At 45.0% G+C, this 27,379-nt stretch overlaps 1 protein-coding gene across 1 annotated transcript in view; it reads left to right on the top strand.

The window, feature by feature from the left end:
- The window catches only part of TEKT3 (tektin 3), a 34,977-nt gene extending 7,873 nt beyond the window's left edge, over nucleotides 1-27,104 (top strand). Inside the window, exons 2-8 of the mRNA XM_042916747.1 lie at nucleotides 1,434-2,040; nucleotides 5,403-5,486; nucleotides 10,516-10,586; nucleotides 15,129-15,272; nucleotides 17,036-17,258; nucleotides 19,809-19,963; nucleotides 26,766-27,104. Of these exons, the coding sequence (XP_042772681.1) occupies nucleotides 1,462-2,040; nucleotides 5,403-5,486; nucleotides 10,516-10,586; nucleotides 15,129-15,272; nucleotides 17,036-17,258; nucleotides 19,809-19,963; nucleotides 26,766-26,982 (1,473 nt within the window). The 5' untranslated portion in view covers nucleotides 1,434-1,461 and the 3' untranslated portion in view covers nucleotides 26,983-27,104. The remainder of the gene's footprint in view (nucleotides 1-1,433; nucleotides 2,041-5,402; nucleotides 5,487-10,515; nucleotides 10,587-15,128; nucleotides 15,273-17,035; nucleotides 17,259-19,808; nucleotides 19,964-26,765) is intronic.
- The last annotated feature ends 275 nt before the right edge of the window (nucleotides 27,105-27,379 follow it).

The following is a 27,379-nucleotide window of genomic DNA, read 5'->3' as shown; positions in this document are numbered from 1 at the left end:
CCCCGTTCATGCTCTGTCTCTCTCTGTCTCAAAAATAAATAAATGTTAAAAAAAATTTAAAAAAAAAGGGGCGCCTGGGTGGCTCAGTCGGTTAAGCGTCTGACTTCAGCTCAGGTCACTATCTCATGGTCCGTGAGTTCGAGCCCCGCATCGGGCTCTGGGCTGATGGCTCAGAGCCTGGAGCCTGCTTCAGATTCTGTGTCTCCCTCTCTCTCTGCCCCTCCCCTGTTCATGCTCTGTCTCTCTCTGTCTCAAAAATAAATAAACGTTAAAAAAAAATTTAAAAAGCTCTGTTCGTATGTACAAATGGGATATAAGTAGATGCAGGTTTAAAGTAGCTTTAAAAACGATGCAGATGGTGGGGCGCCTGGGTGGCTTGGTCAGTTAAGCATCCGACTTCGGCTCAGGTCATGATCTCACCAGGTGTGAGTTCGAGCCCCGCGTCGGGCTCCGTGCTGACAGCTCGGAGCCTGGAGCCTGCTTCTGATTCTCTGTTTCCTTCTCTGTCTCTGCCCCTCCCCTGCTCACGCGCTCTCTCTCTCTCAAAAATAAACATTAAAAAAAATGATACATATGTTGGCATATGAATAGGAAAAATCTGGAAAGAAACAACAATTAATGAACCATTCAATGTCTACTTGGGGGGATGGATGGATATTTATCTTTTACTTTATATACTCTTTTGTATTGGTAGTTGAAAAAGCTAACATTTATCGAACATTGAATTTGTGCCCAGAACTGTGCTAAGCAATCCAAATACTTACCATTGTCTTGCTTGGGCTTCACAATTGCCCTAGAATGTCTATACTGGAGGTGCCTTGAGGTGGCAAGTTGCCAGGAAAAGGGAGCTAGGCACCTGCCTTGAGCTGTGTTTGCAAACCAAGCACACGGTTGTTACCCAAACCGTGTGCTCATTTAGGATCTCTTGGTGTGAGGGGTTCTGCCAGGCAACCCGTTTTTATTAACACCTCTCCTAACAGTCCAGAGAATTAAGCGCTATTATTATTGCCAATTTAGAGATGAGGAAATTGAGGCACAGAGAGTTTAAGTAACTTGCCCAGTGCCTCACAGCTAGTAAATAGCAGAGCCAAGATTTGAATCCCTGTCTGTTAAAATGCGTATTTCAGGCTCTTCATGTAGATTTGTTACAAGATAATAAATTTAAATCATAATTAAAAAAAATTCAGCAACTCAGATGGCTCATCTAAAAACTGTGATTTTAGTGTATTCTAGAAACAGAGATGGGAAAAAATCCTTTTGGAGCATATTATCGCCGGTAAAGGTGGCTGTCGAATTAGAACAGACACCTAATATGTTAGGGAGCACTGCTACTAAAACTAAGTCAAATGTGGCTTTTAATTTTCAAATTTTCACCAAAGATGAATTTATGTGACTGTCTATTTTTATGTTACCCCCCCCCCCCCTTTAAACAGAGAGATTTACAAACTGTGTCTGAGCATCATGGAGCCTCTAGGTTCCACGTTAACGGCAACTTACGCCCATCCCAAACCAACACCGACCAATTTTCTACCAGCCGTCAGTACTCTGGCATCCAGCTACAGGGACCGCTTCCCCCACAACAATGTAACCCATCCCTTGAGCCTTCCTTGGAGACCAAGCACGTACTACAAAGTAGCCTCCAACTCACCAACCTTGGGCCCGTACTGCACCAGATCTCAGAAGGTGTGCGACAATACCATGCTCCCCTTTGTTTCCAACCGAACCACTCTCTTCACAAGGTATACTCCTGATGACTGGTATAGGTCCAATCTAACCAACTATCTCGAATCCGACACTTCCCGACATAATTCCGAGAGGCTAAGGGTAGATACGTCTCGCCTGATTCAAGACAAGTATCAACACACAAGAAAAACTCAGGCAGACTCCACGCAAAATTTGGGAGAACGAGTCAATGACATAGGATTTTGGAAATCTGAGATCACTCATGAGTTGGATGCAATGATTGGAGAGACAAATGCACTCACTGATGTTAAGAAAAAATTGGAGAGGGCCTTGATGGAGACAGAAGCCCCTCTTCAGGTAAATATAAGACCTTTTGATGAAAAAACACTACGTATTTGTATGATTGTAACCCACTGGTTGAATTACTGAGGTTATTGCCTATTGAATTATGTTTCCCTTCACCTGTAGAAGCCAACCTCCTATCAATGCATCTGTAATTAATTTCACCATTGGTAAAACCGTTACGAGTTTCATACAGAACAACTATTTAAATAGAAAGAATCTGAATGCAAAGCAAAGGAGGCTAATTAGAAACTTTTTTTTTTTAATTTTTGAGGGAGAGAGAGTGAACGTGAGCAGGGGAGGGGCAGACAGAGGGAGACAGAGAATCCCAAGCAGACTCTACACCATCAGTGCAGAGCCCTACTCAAGACTCAAACTCACGAACCATGAGATCATGACCTGAGCCGAAATCAAGAGTCGGTGCATAACCGACTGAGCCACCCAGGCGCCCTGAGGGACATTCTTAAGACACACAACGTTTTATGGTGAGAATGCCATCTTCCCATCTATTAAATAGGCTGCTTGGTCATTGCTGTACCATTATTTGAGGAAAAAAAGTACCGTTCTTTTAATCTGTCTCGTGAAAGGCCTCCCGTGCGTATGCTGATTCCTTTTGAGGGCACAGTGAAACGTTCAAGACCATCTTAGGAGATAGAATGAGTTTGACTGAATAGAGAAATGGGCCTGAGGTGAAGCCAGTTCTGGTGATCGTGGGGGCAGCATTTTAATTTGTTGCTGGCCTCTGGTTACCTCTCACCCCCGAATGTGTGATGGGGGGGCCCCCCTCCAAGCTCATTCTATGCCCCCCCCAACCATTGAAAGAAGACATTCTGTATTTGAAGATGCGTAAGTTACAGAAATTATTTCTGGAGGTGTATATATACTGATGAAGCTAACACCATTTTTCTTCACGCTTGTATGACTCATTTCCCACGTGATGAGCATTTGCAGGAGGTCTTTGTTATGACATCTGTGGCAGAAGGGTTTAGAGAATTAAGGAGCCAGAAGTCTAGTGGGTTGAAGAATTTGTTGGAGACCTCTGCACATTGTTACTTCTTATCTTGCCCCCCCCCCTCCCCGGTACCCCCACCAAACACAAGTACGCACAAACACGCACAACCACCAGAAATCCCAAGAAAGAGTGACGGTGCACGAACGATGTCCTTTTAAATTTACTTGTCATGAAATGTTTTTTGAAGATCGGAAGCCCTTCCATACTTTCTTCACGCTCTGGCTCATTTTGAGGATTCCTGGTCTGTTCTGCATCCCACCTGACCTTCAGAGTATCCTTGAAGTGACAGCCACTTATGCTTGAATTTCCAGAGCACATTCAGTTTCTTCCTTTCAGTAGTAATCCTTTCAGTGAGATGGGCCTAATTTGAATATTTTTTTTTATACAATTTTTGTCCGGATGTTCCTGTGTGCTAGAACGTTTACTATCAGCACAGTGTGAGAAGGTCTTGATTAAGATTAGTGTTTGCTGGGCGTCTGACTTGGGCTCACGTCATGATCTCACAGTTCATGGGTTTGAGCCCCATGTCGGGCTCTGTGCTGACAGCTCAGAGCCTGGAGCCTGCCTCAGATTCTGTGTCTCCCTGTCTCTCTGCCCCTCCCCTGCTCGTGCTCTCTGTCCCTCTCTCAAAAAAAAAAAAAAAAAAAAAAAAAACATTAAGAAAAATTTAAGATTAGAGTTAGTCACATGAACAGGTACATCTCAGAAGGGAAAACACAGATGATCAACTAATATGAGCAAAAAAGTTGGGGCGCCTGGGTGGCTCAGTTGGTTGAGCATCCGACTTCAGCTCAGGTCTTGATCTCACAGTTCATGAGTTCGAATCCCGCGTCAGGCTCTGTGCTGACAGCTCAGAGCCTGGAGCCTGCTTCTCATTCTGTGTCTCCCTCTCTCTCTGCCCCTCCCCTGCTCATGCTGTCTCTCTCTTTGTCCCCAAAATAAATAAAACATTAAAAAAAAAAGTTAAAATTCAGGGATAAAAAAATTAAATCAATGATGTATCCATCTTTGGCCTATCATATCTGCAACAATGAAAACTGATGACATCTAGAGTTGGCCAAAGTACGGGAGATCGATACCTTTCTATGTGGCTGGTAAGATTAGTAGAGTCCTAATAGACTGTGGGTTAGTAGAAACTTACGAAAAGCAGGTTAGTGATACACATTAGAGTAATCAGCGTTCCTCTCAACCCCTTAATCCATCTTCTAGTAAATGTGACTTTTCCTATTAAAAAATGTGCATTCACTGAAAGATTTTGTTCAGTGACACTATGTCCAGATTACAGTATACATGCTATTATATTTTATGCTTAAAAGATTAAGATTATACAGTTGTTCCATGTCAAGAAATAGTCTTTGGAAAAGAGTATTTTAACATTTACATAATGTTCTTTCATACATAATTTATTGTTAGCAATCCAAGCTATTTTCCACTGGAGTCATTAACCTACTTTGTCTCGAAGAATATTTTATGACCGGAGCCTACCATTTAATGTCAATCCTAAAAAACATACTCTAAAATTGTAAGGGCATTATAACCTTCTTTAAAAAATTGTTTTTAAACTTTTATTCAGTTTTCAGAGACAGAGAGAGACAGACTGTGAACGGGGGAGGGGCAGAAAGAGAGGGAGACAGAATCCGAAGCAGGCTCCAGGCTCCGAGCTGTCAGCTCAGAGCCCGATGCGGGGCTCGAACTCACAAATGATGAGATTGTGACCTGAGCCGAAGTCGGACGCTTAACCGACAGAGCCACCCAGGTGCTCCATAACCTTTCTTTTTTAAAATTAAAAACAACAAACAAAACAGGGATAGGAATATAGCTAGATCATTTTCTACTTTTCTATATTTTTTCTCTTTAATGGACAAGGCACGTTATTTTCGTAATTAGGAAACAATAAATGGAACTTGAAAAATAATCATTAAGATTTTTGGCTACACAAATATTTTGGCGTCTTTAAAGGTAATAATTTGTTTCTTCCTCACCCTCAGTCGAAAATATGTGGAAATAATATCTTGAAAACTATGTTTCAGGTTGTCGAACTATTTCTGTAGAAGAATTAATGCTAAGTAGTTTTCTCAGATGCTAATTTGTGGGAATCATGTAAATGTCATGTGCTTTATTTTGTCAACTTTCCAAATTAGAGTTTTTTTCACACTGATGTGAAGAGCTAACTCTATCTCTTAACTAGCAGTAGGGAGTTTCTTAGTTGTCACGGTGGGTCTCATACTAGATTTCCAAGAAAATGGCTTGAAAAATTGGTATTGGGAGTATCCATTGACTTGTTTTAGAAATAGGTCCTTAGAGCTGCTGGTCACTGATTTTAGTCAGTTTGGATTAGTGCTTTCTGTTCTTTGTGTATCTGTAGGTAGCCCGAGAATGTCTATTTCATCGAGAGAAGAGAATGGGAATTGATCTAGTTCATGACGATGTGGAAATCCAACTACTGACGGTAAATATGGGGGAAATGCACCAGTAAGGAGAAATGTAGTTGTAAACATGTCCTTAATGTATAGAAACAAACAAAAAATGATATTACGTGAAGCCATTTATAAGTAAGAAGTTATAGTATCCAAATGTATATAGCATTTACAAAAGACACCTTTTTTTTTGGTTATACATGTAATAGATGTTTATTATATGTTCATTATATGTTCAATAGATGTAAGAGAGTTTGAAAGATACAGTATAGGATAAAGAAAGATAAAAAATCATCTGAAGTTCAGCTGGACAGAAATCCCCTTTAATTTTGGAGAATTTCAGTTCATCCAGAGAATTTCAGAGAATTTCTTTTTGTTAGTCGTACTTAGACACCACCCAACTTAAAGACACACAAACAGGTCTTCAAGATGCGAATGATACTGTGTACACAATTTGAATTGTGGTGGGTTGTTTTTCTGGATAAATGCTCAATGATGTTTATTCTTAGATATGGTTGTAGGGAAGGCACCACCGTTCTTTTTAAAGACTTAATTTTTTAAGAGCAGTTTGAGGTTCACAGCAAAATTGAGGGCAAGGCATAGAGATATCTCAATTAGCTCCTGTCCCCATCCGGGCACAGCCTTCGCCCATTACTAGCACCCCCCCCCCCCCCAGAGTGGTACCTTTGTTACAATTGACAAACCTACACTGGTCCATCATTAACATCCAAAGTCCAGTTTTACCCTTAGGGTTCACTCTTGGTGGTGTAGATTCCGTGGGTTTGGACAAAGGTATCATAACATATCCATCACTGATGTATATGGTATTTTCACTTCCCTAAGACTCCTGTGTGCTCTGCCTAGTTATCCTTCCCTTCCCAAAGTGCTTTATTTAATTAAGAATTCTATTGGGGTCATTTTCCCATAGCATTAGATATACATGAAGGTGTGATTTTAAGGGTTGCATTGGGTTCCACAATGTCAAGGTGCTATCATTAAAAAAAAAAAATGAGTCCTCTCTTTTTCAATAGTGAAGCTGTCACCCTTTCTCACTCCCCCCCCCTTTTTTTTGCTATTTTAATAACACTGCAGTGTACAAAAATATTATTATTGATAACTGTATTTTTTCTGATTATTTCCTTAGAACACATTTCAAGAGACGTAATCGATGTGTTAAAAGGCATATGCATTTGGGAAGTTTTGATATATAGCCAAATTGCCATCTAGAAGCTGAGATATATATATATATATGTATATATATATATGAGTATATATATATATACATATATATATATTCCAAACCTTATATATATATTTCAATATATATATTCATATATATATAATATATATATATTCTAAACCTTATATATATTTCAATATATATATTCATATATATTCATATATATATATTATATATATATATAATATATATATATATTCCAAACCTTCCACCAATTAAATGTGATTTAGTTCTGAGTTCTTCGGCCTTCACTTCCCAGACTTACCCCCAGAAGATCTCTGCCATTCCTTTAGATGTCAGCCACGATGTGCCTCGAGCCCTCCCTCATCTTTTTTTTTTTTGGCCAGATTCTCTATTATGCCTTAGTCCTGTGTCCCTAAGTCCCAGAAATGTATTTCTGTTGGGGTTATAACCCTGTCACCCCTCCCCCACCTCTTTTTTTGGTTCCTATTTATGAAGCTCAAAAGTGTACTTTTCTTCTACCCTGATGCCTCCAGCCTTTCCCTTCCTAGTTTCGGTGCCACAGTTCTCCAGGCACAATGCCATCGCTTGACCGTCTTCACCCTTTGTAGTCAGTCTGTAGCTCCTGTAAATTATTCCTCTGATTTGATTCCCAGCCCTCTCCTTCCCATTCCGTTCTCCCTACTGGTCCTCCTTCCTAGCTGGCTTATGCAGAATCCCCACATATCTTCCCTTTGCTCGGATCCATACTACTCGTGATCACCAGAGGTTCTGTCCACTAAAAATCTCTTCCCGGACTCCCGAATCTCTAGGACCTTCCATTGTCTGGCTCTTACACCTTCTCCCTCTCATTTCCTACTCTGACCTGTTGAATTTCTGCCTCAGCCAATTGGTTCACTATCCCTGAACCAGCTTGGCTGGGTCCCACCGGTTGGCCTTTCCGTGACTGGTCCTTGGTAAAAGACGAATCCTTGGTAAGAAGGGCAATTGGACTAGCTAACAGCCTGGCCATCAGTAATTGTATCCTCTCAAGTTATCAGGGTTCCTTTTAACATTGTATTAAATTATTTTTAGTGATCTCTTGCCGTGAAGGGTCATAAGCAGAAGACTGTCCCTGGCTCTTCTGCTTTTCTTCACTGCCCGATTCTCTGAAAGAAATATGAGTGGAAATAAGAAACTCAGGGAAATTTGGCCACTACAGAGAGGCCACACAATCTACTTTGTAAAAGCCACAGACCCCAACTGCTGCACACGAGTGATCAGGAATAGAGTATCCTGAATATATAGTAGAGTTACAAGTCCCTTCCCAGTTTGAGAACGATAATGTTGTCTAGACCAGTAGCAGAGGCTGCTTTATATCCAGATAACGAAATCTGCAGCTAGAACAATGGTTCATCAGTTGAGGGGTACCTTGGTCATTGCCATTCGAGTAACGAGGGCACCCATATCTTACTCCAAGTGGTAATATTAGCATATCTTCTCTTTTTACCAGCACGACTCTACCTTTTTAGAATAATTAAATAAGCACCGGCAAAGACAAGAAATAGTCTTAAAAGGTCTGCTTTTCGCGAAGGCGGGTGCCTCGACATATTTTCTCGTGAATTCTGTTGACTCTGACTCACGTTCAGTGACAGCCATCAAATTCTTCCAGAATGGCTTCTCTTGGGGAACCGATCAGGGTACCGTCTTTTTGGTCCTCCCAGGCCAGGCTAACTCCTTGACCTAGTTAAGGCCAAATGAACCTTTGAGTACCTATTAATATATAAACTAACACTGGGGACAGTTCCAAAGGTCTTTGGTTTTAGGCATTCTCTATTCCATGAACCCTTCTCCACCCCCCCACCCTGCTGGCCACCCTCTCTCTTTCTCCTTATGCCCCCTCCCCTGCTTGTGTGCTGTCTTCTCTGTCTAAGGGAAAAAAAATGGCCGCCCAGGTGGCTCAGTCGGCTGAACGTCTGACTTTGGCTCAGGTCACGATCTCACGGTTCGTGAGTTCGAACCCCACGTCGGGCTCTGTGCTGACAGCTTGGAGCCTGGAGCCTGGAGCCTGCTTCGGATTCTGGCTCTCCCTCTCTCTCTGCCCTTCCCCTACTTGCCCTCTCTCTCCCTCTCTCTCTCTTTCGGTCAAAAATAAATAAACATTAAAAAAAGAATGAGAAGACTATATAGTTGAGTAGTAACTGATACTGGAGTGAAGAAGGCCTTTATAGTCAAATTAATGAAGGCAGATACCAAAAGGGGATATTTAATAGATTTGACATTATAGAAATCACGACTGTCTATGTGTCGAAACCACTACGCGAAAATACAAAGGCAAGGGACAAACTAGTTAAAAATATACATATATTTTAATACTATATGTATTTATGTATACAGTTATGACTTCTGTGATGGGAAAGGATTGCATTTTAAATATATAAATTAATAAGAAAAAAAGCCCCAGAAAAAGTGGAGACACAGGTGGTTCACAAAAGAAGAAAGCCGAACGATGAGCAAACATGAGTCAAACTATTAATTTCATCACGTTTGCTGTTTGGGGGAGGGGTCCTGTCGCCCCGGGAACACTGGAGAAGATCTGGTGGTGACCACGTAACAGGTGAGGTAATGAGGTATACCCTCACTTGTGGTTATACAGGGGCACGGCTTCTGTGAAGGGCAGTTGGGCTGTATTTGTCAAAACCTCGACAAAAGGCATACCCTTTGGTGGTGTCCAAATATTGACTGAGTGTGTTCATCACGGTATTGTTTAATGTCATGGGGAAACGTTCAAGGTTCAAGTGAAAAGGCAGGCCACAAATAAGTGTGTCTAGTGTGATCACTCTGTGCTTGAAGTAGTGGCAGCAATGACCATGGGCGCTTTTGAAATGTCTTCTCTCTCTCTTCTTTTTTTTTTAATGTTTTTTTTTTTTAATTTATTTCTGAGACAGAGAGAGACAGAGCCTGAGTGGGGGAGGGGCAGAGAGAGAGAGAGAGAGAGAGAGACTCAGAATCCGAAGCAGGCTCTGGGCTCTGAGCCATCAGCACAGAGCCCGACGTGGGGCTTGAACTCACAAACCGTGAGATCATGACCTGAGCCGAAGTCGGGTGCTTAACAGACTGAGCCACCCAGGCGCCCCTGAAATGTCTTCTTGCTGCTGTCTTGGGTTTCTGGGTTTTCTTATGTGAACACGATCTTCAGAGGGAAGCGAGAAATGTTTATTTAAAACATCTGTGATACAACACATGCTATGTAATAGTGCATGTATCCTGGCGGCATCTGAATGCCATGCGTGTGGACAAGGAGAGAGGCTACAAAGGTGTTTGTAGGAGTGTGAGAGCTGAACTGCAAGGGCACAGGCAGGGCCGAGGGAGGGCTGGCCTCCTGGTGTGGAGGTCAAGTTTCCATTTGGACCAAAGAGCTGGGTCTGTTGGAGGTTACATGCCCCGCCAGAGGGAAGTCCCTTATTGGCTGTTCCTCTGTCTCCCCAGTTTATCGTCTCTGAAGAATAGTTATAAAAGAAGCCTGCGTTAAATTCACCAGAATGTCTGTATTTACGTACCGTTTGATTGTTTTGATTAAGGACCAGAGATAAAAATAAAGAAAAATGCGACAGTTTGATCCCCGTCCCGACTAGTTCCTTCATGTAATTTTCCGGTAGCCCCAGAAAAGGGAAACTCTCATTCTCATGTTTAGATTGCAGCATCATGAGGGGATGTCGGTAATTAAGTGGATGTAAAAACTGTTCTCTTGTTTTTATTTGACGCTTTCTTTTTTTTTCCCCCCAGGAACCAAGATGCCCTTTATTGATGTGTTGTCACGTTGTTGGATGTTGTACCTGATGATGAAAAACGTTAATGTGTTTTGTTTTTTAATCGCATAGGAGGTTGACATTATTCTGTGCTGTGAAGAAAGGATGAAGCTTCATTTGGATAAGGCCATCGCTCAACTTGCGTAAGTTGTAACTCTATATACAACGTAAAATCACGTCTCCAAACTGTGCTATTGTGCCTCCTGTTTAAATTTCTCTTAGCGTCTTATGTAAGGATTTGTTGTAGATGGATACACATACACACACGTGCATGCGCACCTATACATTTTAATTTTATTTATTTTATTTTTAAAAAGTTTTATTTTTTTATTTTTAAAAAATTTTTTTAATTTAATTTTTTTAAATTTCCATTCAAGTTAGTTAGCATCTAGTGCAACAATGATTTCAGTAGATTCCTTAGTGCCCCTGACCCATCTAGCCTCTCCCCCCTCCTACACCCCCTCCTGTAACCCTCTGTTCTCCATATTTATGAGTCTCTTCTGTTTTGTCCCCCTCCTTGTTTTTATATTCTTTTTGTTTTCCTTCCCTTATATTCATCTGTTTTGTCTCTTAAAGTCCTCATATGAGTGAAGTCATGTGAGTTTTGTCTTTCTCTGACTGACTAATTTCACTTAGTGTAATACCCTTCAGTTCCATCCACGTAGTTGCAAATGGCAAGATTTCATTCTTTTTGATTGCCGAGTAATACTCCATTGTGTATATATACCAACCACATTCTTTATCCATTCACCCATCCATGGACGTGTGGGCTCTTTCCATACTTTGCCTGTTGTTGATAGTGCTGCTGTAAACATGGGGGTGCATGTGTCCCTTCGAAACAGCACATCTGTATCCCTTGGATAAACACCAAGCAGTGCAATTGCTGGGTTGTAGGGTAGTTCTATTTTTAGTTTTTTGAGGAAACTTTATACTGTTTTCCAGAGTGGCTGCACCAGCTTACATTCCCATATACATTTTTATTTGGAGGTTGAAATGAGGTTTTTTAAATTTCTATTTATTTTTGAGAGAAAGAGAGAGAGAGAGAGAGAGAGAGAATGTGCACACCAGTGGGGGAAGGGCTTCAGACTTGGAGTTGTCAGTGCAGAGCCCTAGTCAGGGCTTGAACTCAAACTGTGAGATCATGACCTGGGCCGGAACTGACTGAGCCACCCACATGCCCTGGAGTGCTTGCTTTAAGTTCATAGTTAAAGAAATCATTTTAAGATGCTAAAGAAAGGATTTCTGCCCTAATTTGGAGACATGGCTAAGATTTCTTTCAACTCAGGCTTTCATTCTTTGATGAGAGAGTGACTGGTATATATTCAGCCCAACAGTTGGAGAAGTAATGAATTGTGGCTCACTTTAATGGTGATTTCCATAACTCCTTAAAGACTCAGACTTCCCTGATTTCCCACGGTCCCCTCCCCAGTGCTCTGGTTGTGCTATTACAGCACTGACTGCTTCCCATTGCATTACAATTGTTCGCCCATCCTACTCTCTACCAGAATACAAATTCCTCTTTTCTTGGCAATAGCAGATAGGAGGTATTTACTACTTATGATGGGGGTTGGGGCAAGGGAGAATAATAATCAAAGGAAGGTCTTAAGCAATGATAAACAGCTGTCAGCATAGAAAACACATTGGTTGAGCCTCTTCCCTAACATGACTAGAAAAATTAATGTTCGTCTGGTTATGGGTCATGGAAAGCAGCATCGAATATGTCATCCAAAGGAGAGGCTGCTTCTGCTTATATTAATGTTATCAAGGATAATGTGGGATAGCCTACAGGGTATACCTAAGTGTCATAGAGGTATCCATAGTGTCTGTATTATTTGCTCACTGTGCCCATCAGGATTGATGCTCTGAAGTTTGGCGAGATTTAGATGGCTGAGATCTATCTCTCTCTCTCTCTCTCTCTCTCTCTCTCTCTCTCTCTCTCTGTCTGATTGGAAAGGCTCTTTAGTACAGAAATACTGAAGAGAGGTAGAAGATTAGTTAAGGATGACTGACTGTACATGGTTTGGTTGACCATATACAGTTTTCCTGAGCTGTAACCACAAGGCAGTGCAGTTCTGACATTACTTCTTGGCTTCTGTTCCCTGGGAATCACAGAACCACAGTTTAGCATGGTTCACAGAATCGTGTCTGTTCTCTCTTCTCCAGCTCCAGTTCCCAATCCTGTTTTCTTTATAACCTAAAACCTTGCAGCTCATCTTCCATGTTCTTCAAGCTTCTTGCCCAGATTGTTCTACTGTGGAACAGCCACATCTTCCTATCAGTCTCATTTATAAATTGTCTCATTCCCAGCCATTCCTGGCCCTGTTCAGGCCTTTGCAGAAAGTTGTGTCTCCACACGTGCACTTGTTTGGAACCTTTGTTAGCGATGCTTTAAAGACCGTGGCTTTCATTTCATACGCAGTGGGCAGAATGTCTACCTCATTTCCTGGGTGGGTTTCTCCAGGATTTGTGGGGTTGCCTACATGGTCTTTGGGCTTGGTCCAGGAAAGGTGATGGGAGGAGAGTTTCGTAACTTTATTTGTTTTGGAACACACAACGAAGGCCTCAATTTGGATCTCAGTTGAAAATGGAATGTCATTAGGCAGCAATATGGCAGCCAGGATTTTTCCCATCTTGGGTTATAAGATAGGTTGATGGGATGCTGCCTCTAACACCTTCCTAAGGGAGTTTCTGAGGTCAGGTCAGAGGAAGTCCAGGGCATGTCAGCCCAAGAGAGGAAGGCTATGGGGCATCTTGGTCCCAGACCACAAGTCAGAAAGGCCTTAATCTTAGAGTTTCAACAGAAGAACCCGAAGCAGGAGACTGAACGCAGAAATAGCAAGGGGAGGCAACTCTCCCATCTTTCAACTTTTGCATGTGTTTTAGAGTTCCCAGGATTGTTTTAGGATTCACAAAATGCAGACTACTGGCATGTTGCTACCCTCATTTCCATTTTATGGAAAAGGAATCGGCTCTGATAGGTCAGTTGACTTACCTAAAGGTACAGGCAGCTGGGATTAGTCTAGTCAGTTCAACACAGGCTCTACCAAATGGCTTCCATATGCCAAGACCGTTCTGTGCGCCAGGAATACCGAAATGATGAAGACCATCCAGTTGTCCTGCGTTTTCAAATACTATCTAGATGCTAATGATCCCCCAATTTTTATTTCCATCCCAGACCTCTCTCCCAAGTTCCAACAAGCTCCTTGGTAGCTCCACTTGGATGTCTAATGGACGCTTGAGCTCAATGTATTGGCTGAACTTCCGTTTTCTCCCCAGCCTACTCACCCACAGCCTCACCCATCTCTGTTGATGGAATTCTGCTATTCCAATTACTCAATGTCACCTCCTTATTCTCCATTGATGTTTAAGCTTCTAGGAGAGATTGGCTCTCTCTTTAAAACACTCAGAATCCGAACGCTTGTCACCTCCTTTACCACTACCCCGTTGGTCAAAGCCACTACTATCCTTCTCCTGCGTAACTTAACTGTACCCATCTGCTAATGGGTCTGCCTGTCCCCTGCTGTCTGTTCTCAACCCAGCACCAAATGATCCTTTAAAATTGTACACCAGCGGTCTCTCCCTTCACTCAGAACAAAACTTGACTCCTTCCAACACCCAGCAAGGTCCTGCCTGATCTATTTCTTCCTCCTGCAAGTCTTTGCTCAAACACTGCCTCCTTAAGGAGTCTTACTCTGACCATCTTACTTAAATAATCACTCACACTCTTGTTTCCCTTTCCCTGCTTTGTTTTCTGCCTTGTTCTGCTAACGAACCACACGATTTCCTTATTCCTTAGGGGTATTGCCTGTCTCCTCCTGCTAGAATGTCAGCTTCTTTAGAGAAGAGATGTTTGCCTTGTCCATGGATGCATTCGGGCTTGGAGAACAGTGCCTGACATGTAGTGGACACTCAGGCATTTGTTGAATCGACTGCTGCCTGAGTAAAGATGTGGCTCACCCGTCACCCATGCCCACCCCACGGGCCTATCTCTCTGGTGGTGAACTGCTGGGTCTCTTCTCTGTTTGGCAGAGCAGGAAGCACCATGCATCTGAGAGTCTCTTCCTTCCCAGAAGGGTGGCTGCTGGAGCATATGAGCCTGGGGGCCACCAATTCCTGATCTGCTTTCAAGCACTCTCTCCCCTGCCCCAGAGCTGAATTTTGACTCTTGGTTTCTATCTCCTGGCAAACTTCTTCAGCCTCCCGTGAGCACAAACTGAAGTCACTTTTAGATGGAGGGAAGCTGGCTTTAAATGTCTCAAAACTTCTCACAGAGTGGGACTCAAAGAATGGGGGGATTAGGATATAGAAGAGGGAAAAGAAGAAGGAAAGAGAGGCACAGGTGTGGACAGATTACTTTAAACCAGTATCCTTCCTGGAACAGGGCTTGTGTGGGGAAGATGGGCCCCAGCCTCAGGGCTTCAAACCTTCTGTTTGTCTGCACCTCTTCTCTCCCGAGCCCCACCACACACCATGGGAGGGGCAGTGTGGGCAGGGTTCTAATTACTCGCATGTATGGACACCTTCGGGGAGGGCGCCTGTTAATTGGGAAGCTGGACATTGTGGGCAAGAGGAGAGACCCAGACCACAGTGGTGGATGGGTCCCTGCACAGAAGGGTATTTACTCTTCCTCATATCAAATTGTTGCCTAAACCTGAAGTTCCGTTTCCCCCACTCGGTGTTAACAGAGCTAACAGAGCTTCCCAGCACGAGCTGGAGAAGGACCTGAGTGACAAACAGGCAGCTTACCGAATCGACGATAAATGCCACCATCTGCGCAACACGTCGGATGGTGTCAGCTACTTTCGCGGAGTGGAGAGGGTCGATGCGACGTAAGTTGGGCACGAAGCACTTCTAGGATTTTGACGTCATTTGATTCGTTCTCTCTCCCTTCAAAATGATGCAGGTTAGAAGTGGAAAACATGGGAAGAGAAAAGATCCTCCCTGCTTTGGACGGATCTTCAGTAAGCGTGCATATTTCTCCGTCAGGCCTTGACTCTTGCATCCTGTATTATTTTGTAAAAGAATATTTGTTGTTTACACTTATTGTGGTGAGCACTGAGTAAAGTATAGAATCATCAAATCACTGTGTTGTACACCTGAAACTATTAGGACGTTGTAATCCACTGTACTTCAAGAATACATATTTTTAAAAGCTCAAAAAAAGAATATTTGTTTATAGTTCTACCTGTGAAAATAACAGCTACTTGAAGCAGAAACTGTGGGATAAAAAAACAGCTTCCTGTTTTATCATCACTGCTTGTTGCTTAAAAAAAATTTTTTTTAACGTTTATTTATTTTGAGAGACAGAGACAGAGTGCAAGTGGGGGAAGGGTAGAGAGAGCGGGAGACACAGAATCTGAAGCAGGCTCCAGGCTCCGAGCTGTCAGCCCAGAGCCCAACTTGGGGCTTGAACCCACAAACTGTGAGGTCACGACCGGAGCCGAAGTCGGACGCTTACCCAACTGAGCCACCCAGGCGCCCCATCACTGCTTGTTGCTTTAAATGTTGAACATTAAACTTGTTCCATCAGTGGTTTCCATGCCAGGCCCCTGGATGCAGTCTTGGGTTCATGGTCTTTTTCCAATCCTTCCCTTTAAAAAAAAAAAAACCCAACTTGATTGAAGTGAAATTCACCTACACTGAAATACATTTGGTGTACATTTGGGTGGGTTTTGACCAATTTCTATGCCTGTATCACCATGACCACAGTTGAAATGAAGCATATTTTCCTTGCCTTGGGGCACCTGGCTGGCTCAATTGGGTAAGCATCTGACTCTTGATTTCTTTTTTTTTTTTTTTTTTTTTTTTTCAACGTTTTTTATTTATTTTTGGGACAGAGAGAGACAGAGCATGAACGGGGGAGGGGCAGAGAGAGAGGGAGACACAGAATCGGAAACAGGCTCCAGGCTCCGAGCCATCAGCCCAGAGCCTGACGCGGGGCTCGAACTCACAGACCGCGAGATCATGACCTGGCTGAAGTCGGACGCTTAACCGACTGCGCCACCCAGGCGCCCCTGACTCTTGATTTCGATTCAGGTCATGATCTCACAGTTCGTGAGCTTGAGCCCGCGTCGGGGAATCCTGCTGGGGATTCTCTGTCTGTCCCTCTCTCTCTGCCCCTCCCCCCATGAATAAATAAACATTAAAACATGTTTAAAACATGCTCACCACAACATTATCATTCTCTTCACTCTTTGCTATTCCAGTAAAGGGTTATTACTATATTACTGTTTTCGTTAGTACTTCCTTGATTACTCCTGAGGTTGGATGTTTCTTCATATGTTTAGTGGGCCAGTGAGACACAGTTCTTATGACTCAACACGCTGATACCCTTCATCAATCCCCCCAGGCCTCCCGACTGGACTTAGTGTATGCTTTGGATTTACAGAAACATTAGCAGGAAAATAAGGAACAATTTAGAAAAGTTTTCGACAAGCTTTGCTCTGATGTTTATATTTTAGGCAATAAAACCAGGATTCATTGCTATGGGGTTCTGTCTTTCACAAAATGAATGATTTCCTGCAGACCATCTAGGCCGATTCATCCTTGTCACCCACGTATGATTCTACTTTTTTTTTTTTTTTCCCTCCAGGGTCTCAGTGCCCGAGTCCTGGGCCAAATTTACGGATGACAATGTTCTCCATTCCCAAAGTACGCGAGCGGCCTCTTCCAAGCTAAGGGACGACATTCACAACCTGTTGGTTGTGACTGCCAACGAGATGTGGAATCAGTTCAACAAAGTGAACTTGTCTTTCACCAGTCGTATTGCTGAGACTGCAGATGCTAAAAATAAGATTCAGATTCACTTAGCGAAGGTAAATCAAGCGCCCGTGGTACCCCTTGGCTGACCCGGATAGATGGGGCAGGGGGCTCTGAGATCACAAATCTCTCACCGCTGCCGCCGAGATGCCGTAAGACGCATGACCTCCTGGCCATCCAGACTGAGAAAAATTAAAGCCGGTACAAAGCACGCCGTTTATTTTAGCCACGTAGCCAGGTGTCAAAATGAAATCGGAATCCACTTGTGTTTGGAATACAAAGAATGCACTGTGCATGGAAAGGTTCCTAGTAGTTAATAGAAACAAAAATATTATGGTTAAAGTTTAATGGATCGCTGGATGTAACTAGGAAGCAAATGTATTATTAGAACATATGGCAGGGATGTTTTCTGTTCAATTATTTCAGGCCCTTTTTCTGGCATACAAAACCCAAACCAGGAAACGATTAGGTGGTTCAAAGTGTTTCTGATATTGAACTTCTTAAAGTGCTCTAAGCATAAACGTTTTACGATGACAATAAAATGAAGGATTTCAGCAGAAGTTGAGTGTTTCAAGATAAACAAGGAGCTCTTTCTTTCGCGTCTCTCTTGGAGCCGTTATGATTTCTGTGGATTATGCTGCGTATGGGTTTTCATTTCTTATTTTAAGAACCTGACGCATTCAGCCATGTTGCTGGAAGGTGATATTATCCCCCTGGGGGCACCAGGCTCTCCTGGATGGCAGCAGTTGAAGTCCCCTTCTCCTGGTGTCTTCTTTGGGCAGGAGATCTGTTGAGCTGGGCAGCGCGCTACAGAAGAGAGAAGTAAGATAGTCCGTCGTGTCCCCAGGAAGCTTGTATTTGTGAAGCTTCCCAGCGACACACGGGAAGCTCATGAACAATCAGTAACGATAGAAAGTTATAAACCGCGGTCGCCAGATACTAAATACAGAAAGTGTCGCCGGGGTCTGGGGAAGGAAGCGAACATTCAGGCGGAGTGACGTCTCCAGCAAAGCCTCAGGAGGTGGCCGGTCAGAGGCGGAGGTCAGGTCTGTAAACGGATGGTGTGTGTCCTGGGAAGAGAAACTTGCCAAGGCGGGCTGGAGCCACACGGTAGGACACATCAGTGGGAAGGTGTCCACGGGGCAGTCCGAAGCTATTCCAAAGGCCTCTAGAAGGCTCGCGTGATCGGAGTCCCTTTGTTCAACGAACCTGTATTTACTTCTGCATTAGTTGGCTAAGGCTGTCGTAACAAAGCACGACAGACCGGGTGGCTTACACACCACAAATCGATTTTCTCACAATTCTGGAAGCTGCAAGTCCCAAGATTGAAGAGTCAGCAGGGTAGGGTTGGTCTCTTCTGAGGTCTCTCTCCTTGGCTTACAGATGGCCATCTTCTCCCTATGTGTCCTGTGCTCTTCCCTCCGTGCCTGCTCGTGTCCTAATCTCTGCTTATGAGGACACCAGTCGTACTGGACTAGGACCTACCCTCATGACCTCATTTTAAAAAAATTTTTTTTTAATTATTTTTGAGAGAAAGAGAAAAGGCACATGACCGGGGAAGGGGCGGTGGGGGGGGGGGTTGGAGAGAGGATCCGACGTGAGGCTCGAACCCACAAACTGTGAGATGGTGACCTGAGCTGAAGTCAGATGTGTAACCGACTGAGCCCCCAGGCGCCACACCCCCATGACCTCTTTTTAATATAATTGCCTCTCTGAGAGGCGCTTTCTTCAAATACAATCACATTCCGAGACACTGGGGTTAGGATTTGGACACAGGAACTTTTGGGGGGCTGTGGAAGAGAATAGCATTCAGCCCCTAGCCCCTACCAGCTGCATTCGAAGTACTATGCTGGGCACTTTGGGGGGTAAACACACATGGGCAACACACTGGTCCTGCCATCTTGTATCTTAGAGAGACTCAGAGGTTGGGTGACCCTGGGATGTGTCTCCAGGCCACAGGAAGGTGGCCGAGGAAGGGGAGAGTGGTGGGCTGATGGGGAGAATTGGGAGTGCAGAGGTCAAGGTCGTGGCAGAAGGCGGAATTGTCAGGGTCTAGGAGAAGAGACCAGGGAGGGATCCAGGGTGATACAGTTTCGGGGCGGGGGGAACCCTCTTTACGAAAAGAGAAAAGTCAGGACCCCCAAACTGCCAGTGCTCCTCTCACGCAAGTGAGACACCCAGAAACTTGAACTTGATTAGCTTCAAGGCAAATCGTCCACCAGCAGGAAAACGCCTCTATGAGGCTAGTAAGAAGACAAAGAGGCAGGACGTCCTGATTGAGGAGGGAAGTAAGGGCCACTCACACCTCCCGCCTTAGGCACACACGTGTGCTGCTAAATATTTAACAACAGGTGATCCAGCGGTTGTGGGTGGAAAGGAAGCTCCAATTTGCAGTCTTTGCTCATCTCTATCATGTAAATACTCTCCCCACCTGGCAGGTGGCACCTGGCCCTGGGAAGAGATGCCCACAGTCAGCTCTCCGGAGATTCCCAAGGGATGGGGCTGGGAGGGATCAAGGAGCTCAGAGAAACCCCCTCCCCACGGGAGGGCAAGGGGCCCTCTCCTCAAATGCAAGAAGCCTCAGGCATTTGCTCCTCTCCCTACAGACCCTGCAGGAGATCTTCCAGACTGAGATGACCATAGAATCCATCAAGAAGGCCATCAAGGACAAGTCCGCCTTCCTGAAGGTGGCTCAGACCAGACTGGACGAGCGCACCAGGAGACCCAACATAGAGCTCTGCCGGGACATGGCTCAGCTACGGTGAGGCGGGAGAGCGCCCCTGGCAGGAGGGCCAGGCTGGGGGGGACGCGCCTGGGGGGCAACCCACCGGCCCGATGGTGGCTCTGTGGTCTTCATGAAGGCGCTTCCTGCTTTCACACCGGTCAGATCGCGGAGCACAGTGATGCTGATTCTGTAGGAGCCTCCTTCAAAAGTGTTCGTAATTATTCAGGATGGGCACGACGTTGCAATTGAGGAGAATGAATGATAATTCTGGGGGTGGGTGGTGGTGACGGGAGGCCCCACAGTTTGAAAGTATTTAATGCCACTGAACTGTATGCTTATAAACAGTTGAGATGGGGGCGCCTGGGTGGCTCAGTGGGTTCAGCATCTGACTTCGGCTCAGGTCATGATCTCCCAGTCCGTGCGTTCGAGCCCTGCATCGGGCTCTGTGCTGATGTCTCAGAGCCCGGAGCCCGCTTCGGATTCTGTGTCTCCCTCTGTCTCTGCCTCTCCCCTGCTCATGCTATGTCTCTCTCTCTCTCTCTCTGTCTCTCTGTCAAAAATAAACTTAAAAAAAATTTTATAGTAAATAAATGGTAAGTTTTTTGCGTGTACAATCCACCACAAAAAAAAAAAAAAAGGAAATGATACCAATACTATATGCAAAAAAAAAAAATGATAATAAACATTGAGGCTCATTCATTGGGGCCAGTGGGGCGTCCGGGTTCCTCTGCACTCTCCTGGGGTCTGGGGTTTCCAGAACACCTCTCTTATAAGTACCTCTCTTGTAAGTGTTGTTTCCTGTGTGTATTTCAGCGCCTAGGACTCATCAGAAAAGGGGCGTGTGGTACCAGTTCCAATGACCCCTGTCTATTTGCTCTCACTCACTTGTTCTCATTGACCTCTCTTGGCATTTAATATCTCTTGTCCTCATTAGGACCATCATCGTGGTCCCCTAGGACCCTTTTTGTTAGGCTCATTTCAGTGTATTTTGTTCTCAGTAGAAATCAAAAGCAGCTGGCCCTCGTCACGTCCTGCACATACACAGGAACAGGAAGATTCGGAGGCCGCTGAACGCTAGATGCATCTGATTAGGATGATGATTTTAACTTCAAACATCCCTTTTTGGGATGGGTTCCTGGGGAATTGGCCAAAGCTTCCCCCCACCCCACCCCACCCCCTCCGCTCCGCCCCACATTCTGGCTTCACGTCCAATTTCCCAACACCTGCCAGTTTGCCTTTTCTTTCTGGATTTCATCATTGCCCTTCTCAGGTCAGGAAAGGCCCCGTGCGGAAGCAAATCGAACTTATAGCAAGTGGAGGCCAAAAGGGGCTGCGCTTGAACTTCCAGATTCCTTTCTGGTGCCGGTGGTGGGTGGCGGGGGGACGGCCGCCCGCTGGTCTTGTCTCCCGCCTGGTTCCCGGATGGGGTTCCCTCATCATCACAAAGGATTTATCCTAGGGCTAAAACAAGTGTGGATTCCTCGGAGGCCAAGGGAGATGGCTGTGAGGCCAACAATCCAATGATGGTGAAGATAAGAAAGAGGGCGATGGCCGGGATAGAGTGGCTGCTTGGCTCTCGTTCAGTGCCGGGGCCCGTCCTCAGCCCTCCAGGACCTCACTGACTACCCGCATTTTACAAACAAGTAAACTGAGGCACAAGCGGGTAGAGACGCAGAGTGAGTCCTTGCCCACCGCACCGCAGAGCCCCATTCAACCCAATCAACCATCTCTCTCCCCGCCTCTCACGGGGGTGGTGATTGTACCATTCCCCTACGGCGGGTGCGTCAGATGCTAAGAAGCTTGCTTCAGCCGATAGGCCAACGGAGCGGCTGCCTTTTTCCCGGCGGGGCGGCCGTCCGGGCCATCACAGAGCAGTGCACCCAGGCTGGCACCACGCTTCCCCAAGTGGGTTCCAGGGAGCCCCTCCCCACACGCAGCCCGGGCATTATTCGGGGTGAGCTGACCTCCGCCACCCTGGAGGCCAGGCAGGTCCCCCGACGGCCAGTCTGCAGCGCCCGTTTGCTTCCCAGGACGCCGGGAGTGAGAACAAGGCCCATCCGGCCCCTTTAGGATTTGCTCGCAGGTTGTGGCTCTCTGAAAATATTATCGGGGGACGCTGAGCGAAGTTTCCTTCTCTGAGAGTTTCTGCAGCGGCACCAGAAGGGGAGACGGGGATCCAAAAATTGTTCACACTGCCATCCGACCCACACACAAGGGGCTGCTTTTTAAAAGGTTTCTGAGCAGCCGTCTAAGTCGGCTAAGCAGACAAGGAGGCATTCAGGGCTGCGTGATTTTTACCTTCTTCCCCCTTCAGGGCTACGCAGAATTTACTCTCCCTTTGCTTCCTGTAGAACCCACAGTATGTCTGTGGCCCCTGCCCCTTTCCTGACCTCAGGACAAAACTGACTTTTGTTTCCGTCAAGATTTCTCGTTAAAGTGTCGTTGCCAAAAGATACGGTCCTAGAGGAACAGCCGTGGAATTTGGGATGACGACTGAGGGAGGGGATCATTTTCCTTATTCACCCTCATCCTTCGGAGAGGAACCCTTTGGCCGTGTAGACGAAGAAACGAGAAAGACCGTGGACTCAGGGGAGTGAGTGAAAAATTGCAGTTTTCGTGTCCAGACTTTTGTTTTCATTTCAAGTTTTCCGAAGGGGTTCTTTCAAAAGCAATGCTAAAACATTTTTGGCATCTTTGGTGGGAGGCCAGACCAGGCTCTGCTTCACTTAAATAATCTTGGTACGTTAAAAAAAAAAAAAAAAAAAAAAAATGACGGTAGCTTTATTTGTATTTGAACGCAAAATGTTTTTTCAGTTCTGTAATTCCCCTCCCAAAATGAGTGGTTTCAGCAGAACAGCTCTCTGTGATCTGCGGAGAACAAGGAAGCCAGGGGTGAGATCTGGCCTTGAAAGATGAGTGAGAAGGGGCGTCTGGGGGGCTCAGTCGGTTGAGCGTCCGACTTCGGCTCAGGTCATGATCTCACGGTTCGTGGGTTCGAGCCCCGCGTGGGGCTCTGTGCAGACAGTGTGGAGCTTGCTTGGGATTCTCTCTCTCCCCCTCTGTCTCTGCCCCTCCCTCTCCCACTCATGCTTTCTATCTCAAATAAACAAACTGCAAATTTTTTTTTTTTAATGGTTAACATGGTAAATTCTATGTTGCGTGTCGTCTGTTGCAATTAAAAAACTAGTATCCTGAAAAAATTGCACACTTATCCGGAATTCAAATTTAACTGGGCATCCCGTATATTACCTGGCAACCCTACATTGTGGGGATTACAAATAGGAATGAGACGGTCTTACCCAACGGGGTCCTGTATCCTGAAGCCAGCTCCCCGGGTCTCTGCTTCTGTGCTTTGCTTGCAGGGAGCGGAGAGGGCAGGGGCAGGAAATAGGACCCAGTTCCTTATTATGGCCAGCGAGGCTCCTTATTTCCTTCTTGGTTTCCTGGATAACCGCGTGAAGCTTATAAATTCATGTGGGCCGCCTGCCTGTGGAGAGGGCAGTTCATCAGTCCCCCAGCTCAATTTCCTTGCCTGCAAAACAAGGAAGCCGGGCTTGATGACCTCTCACATTTATTTTCCAGCTTCAGGGTTCTGTGAAGCTATACGGTTGCCTTGGTATAATGATTTTCTCATGGCCTGGGTGTTTTTCTATGATGGAGAAATCCCTTTCTATCTCTAGGGACACCGTATCTTTATTCTGTTCATTGTCACTGTTCTCTTTATATTATTACTGTCTATTTTATTTTATGTTTTTAGGGGCGCCCGGGTGGCTCAGTCGGTTAAGCGTCCGACTTCGGCTCAGGTCACGATCTCGCGGTTTGTGAGTTCGAGCCCCGCGTCGGGTTCTGTGCTGACAGCTCGGAGCCTGGAGCCTGCTTTGGATTCTGTGTATCTCTCTCTCTGCCCCTCCCCTGCTCACGCTCTCTCAATAATAAATAAACGTTAAGACAATTTTTTTAAAAGTAGGCTCCATGCTTAATGTGGGGCTCAAACTCACGACCCTGAGATCACGAGTCACATGCTCTACCAACTGAGCCAGTCAGGTGCCCCTATATTACTGTAGATTTTGATTAATTCCGTGCCCCTCCAGTCTGCTGACAAATGAATTCCCAAATAAAGACGACGTTAATTTTTTTTTTTTAAGAAGACCTTAATATTGAATCACTAGTTACAATTTGGTAAATTTGAAGTTGTGTTTTCAACAGACTAGAGTCAGACAGGGGAGCAGCACGGTAATTAAAAGCAGCTGAAAGGGGCGCCTGGGTGGCTCAGTCGGTTAAGCGTCTGACTTCAGCTCAGGTCATGATCTCACAGTCTGTGAGTTCGAGCCCCGCGTCGGGCTCTGTGCCGACAGCTCGGAGCCTGGAGCCTGCTTTGGATTCTGTGTCTCCCTCTCTCTCTGCCCCTTCCCCGCTCATGCTCTGTCTCTCTCTGTCTCAAAAATAAATAAAAACATTAAAAAAATTAAAAAAAAATAAAAGCAGCTGATGGCTAGTTCCATGCAAAACTATAAGGAGAGTTACCTAAATTCCTATGCCTTGGTTTTGTCATCTGTAAAATGGGGATAATCGTAGTATCTACTTTGTGGTGTTGTTATGGGGATTAAATTGTCTGATCATGGAAAGTACTTAGGACTGTATATACATATGCATATATATTTATATATATACTACATGTATAGAATGTATATAATACACATATACATGTTATATACTATATTTATATATAATAAAGTAGTTAATAAGTGTGTTGCTATCATTATTATTATTTGTTTTTTTAATTAAAAAAATCGTTTTAACATTTATTTATTTTTGAGAGACAGAGAGAGACAGAGCATGAGTAGGGGAAAGGGCAGAGAGAAAGGGAGACACAGAATCCGAAACAGGCTCCAGGCTCCGAGCTGTCAGCACAGAACCCGACGCGGGGCTCGAACTCATGAACCGTGAGATCATGACCTGAGCTGAAATCAGATGCTTAACACACTGAGCCCCCCAGGCGCCCCTGGTTTTTAAATTGTATTAAGTTTATTTATTTATTTTCAGAGAGACAGAGACAGCATGAGTGGGGGGGGAGGGACGGGCAGAGAGAGGGGGAAAAAGAGAGAGAATCCCAAGCAGGCTCTGCTCTGCCAGCACAGAGCCTGACGTGGGGCTTGAACTCACGAACCGTGAGATCATGACCTGAACTGAAATCAAGAGTCAGATGCTTAACCGCCTGAGCCACCCAGGCGCCCCTATTATTGTCTTTTTATAAACTGTTTCCTATTCTTTCTCTTAAGTGACCACATAGTCCTCTCTCCTCAGTGTAATTGGCCAAATCCGTGGGTAAAGGAGCGCCTGCTTAACTGCTCCTCAGGAAGAGAAAGACTTTCTAAATACAAACACGGTGGAAGGAATCACCAAAAGAGAGAGAGAGGGAAAGATTTGGCTTACTGTAAAAAATTGAAATCATACGTATAATAAAAACATCATAACCAAAATCAAAAAGGCAAAAAACAACTTAGGGAAAACATTTGCCAGAAGGAAGGCAGACCAAAAACAAAACAAAACAAACAAAAAAAAACAGCAAAAAAAAAAAAAAAAAAAATCAGCATGCCTAATACTGAAAGAGCTCTTTGCAAATGAATAAGATAAAAGTAATACCCCAGTAGAAAAGAGAACAAAAGAGAGCAGCGGCTCAGAGCAGACCAGGCAGTTCACCGTTGACAAGGTCAACAGACGTTTGGGGAAGTTTCACTGATACTCAAGGAAACAATTCAAACAATATTGACCCATGTAACTTGAGGAGATGCTATAGGTTTTTCCATGGAATGAATCTTTTTTTCTCTTTTATCTTAATGAAAAACGTGTCATGTTTCTTTTTACCGTCACAAGGTAATTGGAACTACAGCCTGTTCCACAGTGTTCTGTAGCTGATTTCAAGCACGATCAGCTTCCTGTTTATTATGTTTTCCTGCCTTTACAAGTACGTTGACTCTGGGAACTTGAGGCCTTACCTGGGGACGCTGCTGGGGGGCAGGGGCATTATGATCCGAGGAATGTCCCGTTAACTAACCCCTCCCACTGTCCCCCCCCCCCGCCCCCAGGCTATGTTGACAGTTTGTGCTGCATTTTAGCCACTGAGTAAAGTCCCTACCAGTGAAAATAATTTCGATGATGAAATAAATATAAGAAAGTCCAGCTGAGCTTTGATTCCCCCCCCCCCATTTTTACTATTTAAAAAAATATCACACTGTCACAGGTTTACAAGTTTTGCCTCTGTTTTAAAATATGACATTTTGGGGGCGCCTGAGTGGCTCAGTCGGTTAAGCGTCTTGACTTCAGCTGGTTCATGACCTCGCGGTCCGTGAGTTCGGGCCCCGCCTCGGGCTCTGTGCGACAGCTCGGGGCCCGGAGCCTGCTTCGGATTCTGTGTCTCCTTCTCTCTCTGTCCCTCCCCCACTTGTGCTCTGTCTCTCTCCGTCTCTCAAACATAAATAAATGTAAAAAAAAAAAAAAATTAAAGAAAAAATATAATATATTTTTTTTTTAAAGTAGAATCCACTCCCAGCGCGGAGCCCAGCGTGGGGCTTGAACTCCCAACCAAATCCTTGCTTTTTGGATTCTGGGTGTGGTTAAGGGGAGTGGCCCCGGCCTGGTACCGCAACCACAAGGGAGCCCAAGCACTGGTTCCTTTTTTTCTGACGTCGGGGTGCCCCGTGGGGCTGCTGGGGGACTCAGCCCAGCAGCCACCGTCCAGTGGGAATCCAGTAACCATGCAGGCCCTTAATTGGGCACATAGCCGGTCTCAGGGGAGTGACTTCCGCCAACCTAACCGGGCGCTTCTCTGCCTCCGCAGCCTTGTCAATGAAGTATACGAGGTGGACGACACCATCCAGACCTTGCAGCAGCGTCTGAAGGAGGCAGAGGACACCTTGCAGTCGCTGGTCCACACCAAAGCCACCCTGGAGCACGACCTGGCCGTCAAAGCCAATTCCCTGTACATCGACCAGGAAAAGTGCATGAGCATGCGGAAGACTTTCCCCAACACCCTCCGGTTGGTGGGCTTCTGTTAGGGACCCCCCCCCACCCCCCCAGCAGGAGCCGGGGACAGAGAACCAAAGCCACAGGGCTTTGGTGGCAGCACTGAAATCAGCTGCTCCTCTATTCACTTATTAAAGGATTGCGTTGATAGAAAGGTACGAGCGTCCTGTCCTGGAAAGTCTTATGTTTCCTTCCAAACCTTAATTTTCTACTATTTACTAGGCTGCTGAGCTACGGGAAGGAAATAAAGACACCCGATCTAAAGGAGAAATTTAAAAAAAAAAAAAAGAGAGAGAGAGAGAAAGGATTATTTGTATTATCCTCGTTATTCTCTGTGTAACACGAATGGGTTGGGAAGTAGAAATGTATCTCCTCTGAGGGTGGTGGGGGCCGGAATCACAGATAGGGTGGATTTTCAGCTCTGCCTCG

Source organism: Panthera leo, chromosome E1 (genome assembly GCF_018350215.1).
Source record: "Panthera leo isolate Ple1 chromosome E1, P.leo_Ple1_pat1.1, whole genome shotgun sequence".
In the NCBI taxonomy this organism is placed as follows: Eukaryota; Metazoa; Chordata; class Mammalia; order Carnivora; family Felidae; genus Panthera; species Panthera leo.
Note: the sequence above shows the minus strand (reverse complement) of the source record. Positions and strands in the feature narration are given on the sequence as shown.